The following is a 12,875-nucleotide window of genomic DNA, read 5'->3' on the forward strand; positions in this document are numbered from 1 at the left end:
CTCTCTTATGAGGTGCCCTCCCATTAAGAGAAATATCTCAGCCCTGGCTGGTGTGGATCAGTGGACTGGGCGCCTGCCTGTGGATTGACAGCTCACTGGTTTGACTCCCAGGTCAAGGCACATGCCTGAATTTCAGGCCAGGTACCCCAGTTGGGGGTGTGCAAGAAGCAACTGATCAATCTCTCACACACCGATGTTTCTCTTCCTCTCTTTCTCCCTCCCTTCCCCTCTCTCCAAAAATAAATAAATAAAATCTTTTTTAAAAAGAGAAAAATAGCTCATAGAACAGAGTTTCTTAAGCCTGGGTGCACATTAAAATCATCTGAAAGATCTTTTTAAATAAAGACAACACACCCCAGAGATTCTCATTTAATTGGTCATGGGTGCAACTCAGACATCAGGATTTGGATATCCACTGAGACAGTTTATACAGTAAAGGAAAAACCTCTTGATTCTTATTCTTTCCAAATAATGAAACCCCTACTATTCTCCAACAGGGACCATTTCATTTTTCTTTCTTTGGGGGTGGGAAGAATCATTTTTGTTTTTTATATCATGATGATCACTGCAGCTATTATCCTTACTTATATTCAGAGTGTACTTACTCTTCAGTGAGTGGGAGCTTCCTAGAAACTGACTGTCAGGGCTAGGCAACACAGAGCTCCAAACAGACACACAGACATACAAATGGCAAAGAAGAATTAATGAAAGATAGCAGAACAGGGTGTTTAAAGCTTTGTATTAATACAGAGAATGTTTGTTGAAAAGCCAAAGATTCCCACTGAAGTGTAAGTGTGTAAGGTGATGGATTGTTAATTGAAATCTGGTCATTATAAAATCACCAAACAACCCCAAAATGGAGGACATACTGCAAAATAAAAGATTGAAATTCTTCAAAAATATCGGTACCATGAATGATAAAGAAAGGCTGAAGAAACCTGAAGATTAAAGGAGTCATAAAAACTATGTGTGATCCTCATTTTGAATCCAAATCTGCTATATAAACGCTATTATTGAGACAATTTATGAAATTTGAATAGCTAGTAACATCAAGTTTCTGGATTTCGACAATGGTACTAAGGTTACGTAAATGAATGTCCTTGTTCTTAGGAAATACACACTGAATTTAGTATTTAGGTACACTGCTCCTCTCAAACAAAGTGTGAGTGTGTGTGTGTGTGTGTGTGTGTGTGCGCGCGCGCACGCGCGCTGTACTGGTAGGTAAAAGAGAGGAGGAGAGATGGTGGAAGACAGATGGAGAGATGTACTGGGTTGGCCAAAAAGCTTCATTTTTTTCCGTAAGACAGCTCTATCTAGTAGCACTTAGTTGTCTTTAATTTCATTCGAAATAATTTTATTAGATTGTTTTGTGTCTCCTGTCACATCAGTGTGCATTTTTTTAAAAAACCCACCCTGGCTGCGGTGGCTCAGTGGATTGAGTTTCACATATATATATCTGAAACTGCATGCTATTACCCAAACTGTCCACTTATTCTTTTATGCTTTCTTTTCTTTTTCTCAAAAGCACATTATTTTGGTATTAGATAGTGGTCATGTCTGTACAACCTTGTGAATACACCAAAAAATACTGAATTGTACAGTTGGTAAACTTTATGTTATGTAAATTACATTTAAAATATATGTACTTACAGATGCCTGAAATGATCTAACACCAGAAAACAAAACTCTTGGCATTTTTGTAAGTGCTTCTCATCTTTACATACTGAGGGCAGGCATAGATTTTTTTTAAAGAATAACAAAAAAACTAATCATAAAAAAGTTGATAAATTAGACTTCACTAAAATTAAAAGCTATTCATGAGAAGACCCCATTAGGAAAGGTAAAAAGAACCAAAAAATAGACTGGAAAACTGTACTTGTAATACATATATCTGACAAAGGACGTATTCCCAAAATACTAAAAAGTTATATAATAAAAGACAAACCATTCGATAAAATAATAAAAGGCTTAAATAGGCACTTCACTAAAATAGGAAATCCAAATAGCCATTAAGTACATGAGAATGTGTTCAGAACTCACCAGGGAAATAAAAATTAAAGCCACAATGAGGTAACACCACACAACCACCAAAAAGGCTAAAATTAAAAAGGCTGATACTATCAAGATATAGAGCAACTAAAACTCTCATTTGCTGCTGGTGGGAATGTGAAATAATATAACCAATTTGGAGATGGGTTTGGCACATTCTAAAAGCTAAAAATGCCCTATTCAAGGACTCAGCAATTCCACTAACAGGTATACAGCCAAGAGAAATGAATGCGTGTATGCAATTAAAAGACACAGAAGAAGGGGCACAAGGCAGCTTATTAACAGTAGCTAAAGACTGGAAACAATACAAATGTCCATCAGCATGAGAATGGATAATGTCTGATTTATCTGTACAATCAAATACTACACATCAATTTTAAAAAGATGACTGGTACATACAACAAGGAAAATCTCATTGGTATTTTCTTAGGTGAAAAAGGCCAGACACAAAGGCTGACTCAACTAAGCCAGGATGACAGAAATTATAAAATGTCCTGGGGGGTGAAGGAGAGGACTGGAAAGGGATAGACTGGAAAGGGACATTGGCAATTTTGTTTCCTCAAAATATTCTTCATTGGAGTAGTGGTTATACAGGTGCATACATAGAAAACAAATCTCTAAATTGTTGAACCTTAACTGTACTTTAAGGCAATGAGGTCATGATGTTTTGGAGTGAGCCTCTTATTTTTTGGAAAAAAAAATTTTGGGTTTTCTGTCCCCCCCCAAAATAAGAGACTCACCCCAAAACATCATCGACTCATCATTCCCCTCTATCTACATGTACAGTCAACTACACGCAACTTCTCCTCTTTCCCAGCTCCTATTATACAGTATCATAACCCTTGAACAAAATGGTTTTAAACTGCACAGGTCCACTTATATGAAGATTTCTTCAATAAATACAGTCGGCCCTCTGTATCTGTGGGGTTTGCAGCCATAGATTCAACCAAGTGCAGAGCAAAAGCAGTATTTTAGATCACTGTTGGAAATCCATGGATGTGAATATGGAAGGCCAGGCAAACTAGAAGCACCGTTTGATGCCATTTTACACACAGGACTTGAGCATCTACAGATTTTCCTATCCTTGGGGGTCCTGGAACCAATCCTCCCCAGAAACTGAGAGCTGAATATAGTTAAGTTTTGATGGCGTCAACAGTTATACAAAGAGTTTCTAATGCACAGGTATTAACTCTTGTGTTGTTCAAGGGTCAAGCGTACATTTAATTGATCTCTAATCCATGTTTCCAGAGATTCTTTCATAGGTCACTTTTAAAACACTTAGAATAGCCCTGGCTGATGTGCTCAGTAGAGTGAGTACCAGCCTGCAAACCAAAGGGTCACCAATTCAATTCCCAGTCAGGGTACATGCATGGGTTGTGGGCCAGATCCCTGGTGGGGGACGCACAAGAAGCAACCACATACGGATGTTTCTCTCCCTCTCTTCCTCCTTTCCCCTCTCTCTAAAAATAAATGAAATCTTTTTAAACTTTTTTTAAAAAATCCACTTAAAACTTTCATTACTCAAATCCGTTTAGATTTATATAAACCTAAAGAATGTAAGTTCCCAAAGGAGCACAGGCCTGCCTTTCTTATGCAACAATTTCTTTCCCCCTTTCTAATGGGAATCATCTATAGTTTCTAAAAAGAGGATTTGGGGAAAAACCCATTTGTATGGACTTTGAAATTAACCTGCACATCATAATCAACCAGCAATAAATTGCTGCCTCAAGGAAAAATATATGAAAATTCACAATATAAGAAAGTAAATTATTCTTTTACTTCAAATATAAGAAAGTAAATTATTCTTTTACTTCACGTATAACATACAGTGTACGACTCTATGAAGTAACTATTATTACCGGTTACACATTAGAAAAAAGTTTAAAAACCTGCACCAGGTCACATGATCTGTAGTATGTCTATAGGAAAAACTAAGGTGTTAAAGTTATAGGATCCACATGTCAGCAGAAAGCTCAATGAGACCACTGATTTTTTAAAAACATAGAGAAAAAGAAATTCAAACGGTTAAACATATGAAAAGATGTCCAACATCACTCATAATCAAAGAAAAGCGAATTAAAACTACATTAGGATACAATTTCTCATGTATTGGATTGGCAAAAATCCAATATCTTAACAGCACCCTGTTAGGAAGACTATGGAGAAGGCAGCTGCTCTAACATTGCTGATGAGGGCACAACGCCCAGGGAGGACAATTTAGCAGTATTAGTCACAATTACCAATGCTCACCCTGGCCAGGTAGCTCATTTGGTTAGACTGCCATCCCTTTACACCAAATGTGTGAGTTTGATCCCCAGTCAGGACACATACAAGAATTAACCAATGAATGCATAAGTAAGTGGAACAATAAGTCTGTCTCTCTTTCTCTCTTGCTAATCAATAAATTTTAAAATTTTTTTGTTAATTACCAATGCTTTTATATAGCATTTGATCCACCCACTCACATCATTTTGGGAAATTTTTCCTCCATATATAAGCATAAATACGAAAAATGACATGCTTAAAGACTCATCACTATAGCACTATTTGTAATAGCAAGGACTAGAAACAACTCAAGTGTCTAAAAGTTTGGTTAAATAAACTGCCAGACACACACAATGAAATACTATGAAACTGTTGAAAATCAAGAAAAAGAGAATATTCCCTATGAGCAAATACAGAAACGTCTCTAGTATAAAATGTTTTTTAAAAAGGCAAGGTACACATACACCCAATAAAAATGTTAATAATAGGGAAAACTTGTATATTTGAAAAACTATAATCTTTGTAATATTTATGTAAATTTAGAACTGCTTTAAAATAAAAAGCTTATTTTAAAAAGTATAGACAGTATATAGTTTACTAAATTCTGTGATAGAAAGGGAGAAGAATGAGATTACAGGCTTATCTGCTTGTCATTTCCTAAAGAAATATTAGAAGAACTCACTAGAAACTAGTAACAGTTATTTGCAAGAGAAGGCATAAGGGAACAAAAAAAGAAAGCAAGATTTTAAGTGTGAATTATTTTCTTATACATTCTTTTAATCCCCATCTGAGGACAGCGTCCAATTTTGGAGGGAGAGAAGGAGGGAGGGAAACACTGACTGGCTGCCTCCTCTACATGCCCTAATTAGGGATCCAACCTGCAACCTAGGCATGTGCCCTGAGTGGGAATCGAACAAGCAACCTTTCAGTGCCCGGGACAATACTCCAACTGAATCACGCAGTTATGGCATTTTATGTATTTTTTTTAAAGATTTCATTTATTTTTTAGAGAGGGAGAAAGAGAGGGAAAGAAACATCAATGTGTGGTTGCCTCTCATGCCTGCACCCCCTACCCACCCCACCCTGGGACCTGGCCATCAACCCAGGCCTGTGCCCTAGACTGGGAATCGAACAGGCAAGCCTCTGGTTTGCAGGCCAGCACTCAATCCACTGAGACACACCAGCCGGGGTCTTCATACATTTTTAAAACTTGTTAAAAGTTGTCTTTTCAAAAAAACATTTTTTTTTTTTCAAAAGTAACTCCTCAAGAATTATCTCCTTTCTAATGAAACTCAAGGAAAGTTTCTGGGACAGTATTTTCATAGCAGCAGATACCATGGATTTAAAAACTACTAAACTTCTTTGAACTTTAAGTCTGTATGCTTTCCATAATTACAAGCCAAATATTTTAGTTTTTAATAAAGATAAACAGGAAAATGTTTTTTATAAAAGCTTCCTCTTTTTACAGATTTTCTGCAGTACATCGATTAGACACAGTAATTTACAACTAAGTTCAGTGCATGACTTCAAAATTGAAAGGAATCAAGTCCCTTCATGTTCTACAATTATATTTTTTATGTAATAATCATTGTTGGCTAATTAAAAAAAAGGCTGAAACCAGTAACAGTGAGAGAACAATCAGAGCAGAAGGTATTAATACCAACCAACCAACTTAAACACATGCATTCAAGTCATTCGTCTATGCACTATTTTCAAGACCCTACTCTCAGAGACATTTTTTCTATTCTCCAAATTTTAATAATTGTATTAAATCTTCTTTCTCCCACCTGTTTTTTAAAATTCCATGTATCTACTGGAACATTAAAACAAAACAGTTCTTTTAAAATGTTTTAGAAAGGCAAAAGTATGCCCATTAAGAAACTTTCCACGTTGAAATTTAAAAAATCACATACATGTACTTACCTTGAAAGGTTTATCTCCACTGTGTGTCAGCATATGCCTCTGTAACCAACTCTGACTGGTTGACGGTGTGTTGTATACTTTACAACCTTTCCATAAGCAAACAAATACCTGTTAAAAGAAGAGCCATAATAATTTCCATTACTTATTTCAACAAAGTTTTATTCCTTGAAGCTCAAATAAACATGTTGCTAGTCTTCAGTTGGCAAAAAGAGCCATTTAATGCATGAGTCAATCAAATGCTTAATGTTAAACGTTCTGAACTTCCAGTATGAGAGGCCGTTTTAACCCTTCCCCTTTAAGGCTGCCGTCCGTGTCCTCAATAAGGAACTAATAAATGTAAATTAGTGGATACTGATACTTTTATCCTAAAAGAATAAGTAATGCAATTAAACTACCAAATTACAATTCCCCTGCTCCTGAATTCCTATTCTCACACCCACACTACTCATTCTTACATTATTCTATTCATTAAAAATGATTTTCAAATACCTTGAATAGGAACCAAAATCTAATGCAAAAAGTCAAATTAATACAAAAAAGCAAAATTGCAAAAGCAATGGGCATGAGCTACTCTATCATTATTATAGACATACGTTCTTGGATTCATGTAACTATGACTGGGTTTGAAAAAGCACAAGTCTGTCAACTAACAATCTAATCTTTTATCATTTCCCTATCAGTGAGATATCAATTTCCTAATTGATTATATTTCCATGAAGCTGAACATTAAAATGGATTGCTAACATCAGCAAAAGAAATATTAATCTACTGTAATCATCACCTTCAAAGTACAATTTCTACACTCTGTTCTTTTCTGGGGTAAGAACAATTATAAATAGAGCCACACTTCGAAAACTATAATGTATTAACTATATTATAGAACAGAGACAAAAAACATACAGAACTGAGGAAAAAATCATTAAAGTCAGTTTAAAATAAATTTCCTTCAAGTCAAGAAAAATGAATGATCTAAAAAAAACTGAGATCAGTTTTTATGAAAAACCAAAACCATTTTACATCAGATAGGTCTAAACAGGCAACACTGCTATTATTGCTGGTTGACGTGACTATTTAGAGAAAGTTCTCTCATATCCTGTTCCACAACAGATTTGCTAGTTTCTTTAAGTTAAGCAGATATAAAAGTCATTAACATTTCCTCCTTTATAACTTAAAATTCCTGACCTAGTACATGTTTATAAAATAATTCCTGAAGTTGCCAGAATTAAAAGTTACATTTTAAATGAATTATGGGGGAAAAACTGTGAAGCTACAACTACATGTTATGGTAATTAATTCAGTAAGACTTGAGGATCACATACAGATAATCAATGCTATCTATCAATTTCCTGATTCATGACTTACTAGACTCTGAAAGTCTTAAATTTTCCATCCAAGTAAAAAATATAAATCAGAACTTGGTTTAAAATGCTCACAAGTCATACCCCTCTAAGACAAAAGTGCCTTAAAACAAGTGTTTGGGAACAAATTAACATACTTTATATAATAATGTTTATAGAATTCTGTTGCTGTAACTCTCGAGTGATCCCTGTGCTGAATTATAATACCCTCAAAAAAAAATCAGAAAAATACTCAAACTCTGCACTAACCTAAATATTACCCAACCACTGCATTTGAGAGAAACCATAAATCTCCTAAGAAAAAATATAAATATAGAATGGCAGATCCTGTAATTTCATCAGATAATAGCCTTAATTGTGAGTAGGTATCGTCCAGAGTCTAGATGGAATAATGTCTAGTAACATTATTAGGGCAACACTTTCAGGTTCAAAGAAAAACCATAACCTTCAACTTAGTAAATATTTGAGGAAATGAAGTAAGTGTAAAAAGACCAAAGCTAACTATGGTTAGTCATATTTCGGTGAAATACTTGAAAAATAATTAGGGGGAAAGGAGGAAGAAGCAATAAACTTGCACAAGGATAGTCTTGATACACAAAATGACACCAGAAATCCACATCAAGGATCCACAAAAACCACAAAATTTTTAAAAGCTAAATTTTCTTTCCTAATATATATTAGAAAAACCCTTTGATAAAGGGTTTGTACAGGTAGTACAAAACCTGACAAAAGTATTCAAGCCTCAGTCTTTTTTTATGTCAGCACATGAAAAACATTTTTATACCCTAATTTTTAGAAACTTTCTCATTGCAAAATATACCCTGAAAACCAAACACCATAGGAATTAAGCCCCAACATGAAAGGAATTATTCAAAAATAAAATCTCTCATGGTTTCTCTACACTATGTTAAAGTGAACTGAAATTTATCTATACTAATTAGAATATTGAGGTACAGAGGTTCCTAGCCTGGGCTCTTATGATAGACTTATGTTAACTGGGTTGTATTAGATGTTACAGAAACAGAAAGAAGAAAAGTAAGTAACTAAATTCTATCCAGTTTTCACACTTCCCAGTTATATAACATTGGGAGAGTCACAACAGACACAATGAGCACACATTTGGTAACTCCAAGACATGATAAAAATGCAAAATGATATATATTCTGTAAGCAAGACTGACTGACAGAAAAACTGTGTTTGTATTAGATACTGGACACCTTTCTCAAAATCACCACCACCAGATTTTTCTGCCACTAAGGGAGGGAATAAAAAAAAAGAAACATTGCCCAAATGAAAGAACAGATCAAAACTCCAGAAAAAAGGCTAAACAAAATGGAGAGAAGCAATCTATCAGATGCAGAGTTCAAAACACTGGTTATACTGATGCTCAAGAACTGACTGAGGACCTCAACAGCATAAAAAAGATCCAATCAGAAAAGGATACACTAAGTGAAAAAACAAATTACAGGGAAACAATAGTAGAGAGGATGAAACAAAGAATCAAATCAATGATTTGGAAAATAAGGAAGCAAAAAATAATAAATAACCCACCAGAACAAGAAAAAAATAATCCAAAAAAAACCCCAAAAAACAAAAAATGGGGATAGTACAAGCAGCCTCTGGGAAAACTTCAAGTGGAAAAGAGAAAGAGCAAGAAATTGGAAATCTATTTGAAAAAATAATGAAAGAAAACTTCCCTAATTTGGTGAAGGAAATAGACACGCAAGTCCAGGAAGCAGAGAGTCCCAAACAAGATGGATATTAAGAAGCCCACTCCAAGACAAATCATAATTAAAATGCCAAAGTTTAAAGATTAACAGAGAATCTTAAAAGCGGCAAGAGAAAAACAGTTAGCTACCTACAGGGGATTCCCATAAGACTGTCAACTGATTTCTCAAAAGAAACTCTGCAGGCAAGAAAGGACTGACAACAAGTACTCAAAGTGATAAAAGGCAAGAACCTACATCCAAGATTGCTCTACCCAGCAAAGCTATCATTTAGAATCAAAGGGCAGATAAAGAGCTTCCCAGACAAGAAGAAACTAAAGCAGTTCATCATCACCAAACCATTATTATATGAAATGTTAAAGGAATTTATATATAAGAAAAAGATCAAATCTATGAGCAATGAAATGGCAATAAATAAATTACCTATCAACAACTGAATCAAAAGCCAAACTAAGCAAACAAGAAAAACAGAGACAGAATCATGGATACAGAGAGTGTTTTGATGTTGCCAGATAGGAGGGAAGTGTGAAGGAATGGGTGAAGAGGCGAGGGGATTAATAAGTACAAACAGCCCTGGCTGGTATGGCTCAGTGGATTGAGTGCCAGCCTCAATCCACTTGCGAACCAAAGGGTTGCTGGTTCAATTCGCAGTCAGAGCACATGCCTGGATTGTGGGCCAGGTTCCCAGTAGGGCGCACAGGAGAGGCAGCCATACATTAATGTTTCTCTCCCCCTCTTTCTCCCTCCCTTCCCCTAAATTAATTAATTAATTAATTAATGTAAGTACAAACACGTAGTTACAGAATAGACATGGGGATGTAAAAAAACAGTATAGGAAATGGAGTAGCCAAAGAACATATGAACATAACCCATGGACATGAACAATGATGTGGGATTGTCTGACCGAGTAGATGGTGCTGGGTGGAGTGGGATAAAGGGGAGCAATATCAGGACAACTGTAATAGCATAATCAATTAAATACAATTTTTCTTTAAAAAGCACTACACAACCATTTAAAGAGCGTTTTCAAACTACCAAAAAATCTTATAATGTACAATGACCTAATTTGTAAGATGTATAGGTCAACAATTTCAATGTTACAGGGATACTTTCTGTTGGGAACTCCTCTAGGAAACTGTCCTCTCCCTGATACGGCTCAGTGAATTGAGCACTGGCCTGTGAAACAAAAGGTTGCTGGTTTGATTCCCAGTTGGGGCACACGCCTGGTTGTGGGCCAGGTCTCCTGTTGGGGGTGTGTGAGAGGCAACCTATTGACGTTTCTCCCACACATTGCTCTTTCTCTCCCTTTCTTTCTCCTTCCCTTCCCCTCTCTCTAAAAGTAAATAAATAAGGAAATCTAATTCAGTTCTGTCAGAATAGGTGAGCTTTACCTTCAGAAAATACAATCAATGCAATCTGACAGAGTTTATGTACACACAAAGAAAATTACTCAGTGATTACTAGTAAATTAAAAATCAGCCAAATATATTCTAAATACAGAGTCAGGAAGCAATATAAGTTACAATGCCCAAATATGGGGGTGGAGGGACTAGTTTTACTAGTAAATTCAATTCCTTTGACAGTATGACACAAAAAGATCATATCAATTAATAATTTTTTTAAAAAGATCCAATTACCAAAAAACCCCTCAAATTACAGTAATGAAATATTTTTCATAATACTACAGTAATAAACTATTTGGCAATCAAAATGCAAAGTGACCTCCTGAGATTGATTTCACTTCCTAACAGCAGTCTGATTTAACCTTGAGAGTCTACGTATGTCATTTTGTACAACATAAAGTTAACTGGTCTCATTCAAGTCTTTGAATATCCTGACTCACCCACCTTCAATCTCCCTCAGGCCCTCTCCCCTCACACACACTAAAGAACATACACAAAAGTAAACGTAATAAAATGGCACATGTAAAATAACTCTTGTATCAAAGAACATAAACATATGTCTTTCTGGCAACTATTTTTAAACAGTTAAAACAGAAAGAATAAAAGACTAGTGAATCTTACTCAACCACTGAAATCCTAGAGGATGAAGTTCCTCCCCACCTACCAAAACTTAGGTGTGCATTACCAGGACACTGGAGTTTGAAATTTGATTAGTAATTTACTAATTAGTCTACTCACTCTACTTTTGAAAATGCAGTCATACATGAAAGTAAGAACCCCAAAACACAACTCTTACTACACTTAACAGAAAAGATTCATTTTTTGTGCCTATTTTATTTTTTAAATAGGAGAAAATTCTCTCATGATTCTTTTTTAAAAAGGTACATTCATAATTCGGTACTTAAGTGGTTAGTATAACTTTTAATGTAGAGTTAAGTATCTAACCACTTTGATACATGAAAAGATTAGGAAAACCTAACTCCACCTGCTTTAGCCTACAAACACAAAGTCCACGTGACATAGCAACATATAGTTGAAGGAGGTAAAGAAGTTTTTAAACCATCCTACATGATGGTTTTGGTTTTTTCTAGGGTGAAGATCAAAGTGGGATGAGAAAAAAAAGGAATTAATATAGCATTTAACTATATTACTGTTAACTACTGCTTCAATAAAAATGTTATCTTTCAATAATTAGAAGCACCGAGTCCTCTACAGTTACCACATTTTTCTTCATTTGTTTTTATTCCATTACAATAGTTTAACACTTAGGGTAGAAAAAAAAACTTGAAAATCTAAAAAGATAACTATGTCATCAAAATCTGCTGTTTTCCACTTATATGCAATATCTAGAATAGTCATTTTATACAAAGACAGTAGAGCAACAGTTACCAAGGGCTGGGGGAAGGGAGGATAAGGAAGTTATTGTGTAATGGGTACAGATTTCAGTTTTGGATAATGAAAAAGTTTTGGAGATGGACAGTGGTTATGATTGCACAACAATGTAAAAATATACTGATGCCACTGAACTGTACACTTAAAAACAGTTAAATCTAATGAACAAACTGAACAAACAAAATGGACACAGACAGAAGGATGACAGCTAAGGGGAAGGGGTGGAAGGACTGAGCAAAAAGGAAAAAGGACTCCTGGACATAGATAACAGTGTGGTGCTTGCAGGGGTAGGGGGATGGGAGGTTAAGGGGACTAAAGGGTAATGAAAGAAAAGAAAAAACAATAAAAAAGTTTTAAAAAGAGAGAGAAAAATAAATTAAGTTCCAAACTTCAAAGAGGCCATTTAAAAAAAAAAGTTCCAACCAACTACTCTATTTTAAAGCCCAAAACCAGATCAAGATTCCCTATGCTATATAGTATCAGGTTTTCAAATCCTCATTCATACTTGCATCCTGAAAGCTTAGTCTATATGCCAAGGATTGGTATGTAGAAATACTTGGGATGTGTTTTTTACATTTCTCCAATACATCTTTCATTTCTAAGTCAATGTCCTCCAAAAACAAGGACTCCTTTCTGTAGTCAAAATAGCATTACTCTTAAAATTAAGAGAATCTTATTGTTTGTAATAAAGTGATTTTGTGAATAAGGGTTCAAGAAATGACATAGGGTTTTGATTTCCACAAGTTCATACATATTAT

General features: G+C 35.1%; 1 protein-coding gene across 3 annotated transcripts in view; it reads right to left on the bottom strand.

Annotated features, from left to right (window-relative positions):
* The window catches only part of AEBP2 (AE binding protein 2), a 70,512-nt gene that overhangs the window by 34,074 nt on the left and 23,563 nt on the right, over positions 1 to 12,875 (bottom strand). For all 3 annotated transcript variants that reach the window (XM_028531696.2, XM_028531695.2, XM_028531699.2), the window contains exon 3: positions 6,238 to 6,345. In XM_028531696.2, coding sequence (XP_028387497.1) covers positions 6,238 to 6,345 — 108 coding nt within the window. The remainder of the gene's footprint in view (positions 1 to 6,237; positions 6,346 to 12,875) is intronic.

Source organism: Phyllostomus discolor, chromosome 2 (assembly GCF_004126475.2).
Source record: "Phyllostomus discolor isolate MPI-MPIP mPhyDis1 chromosome 2, mPhyDis1.pri.v3, whole genome shotgun sequence".
NCBI lineage: Eukaryota > Metazoa > Chordata > Mammalia > Chiroptera > Phyllostomidae > Phyllostomus > Phyllostomus discolor.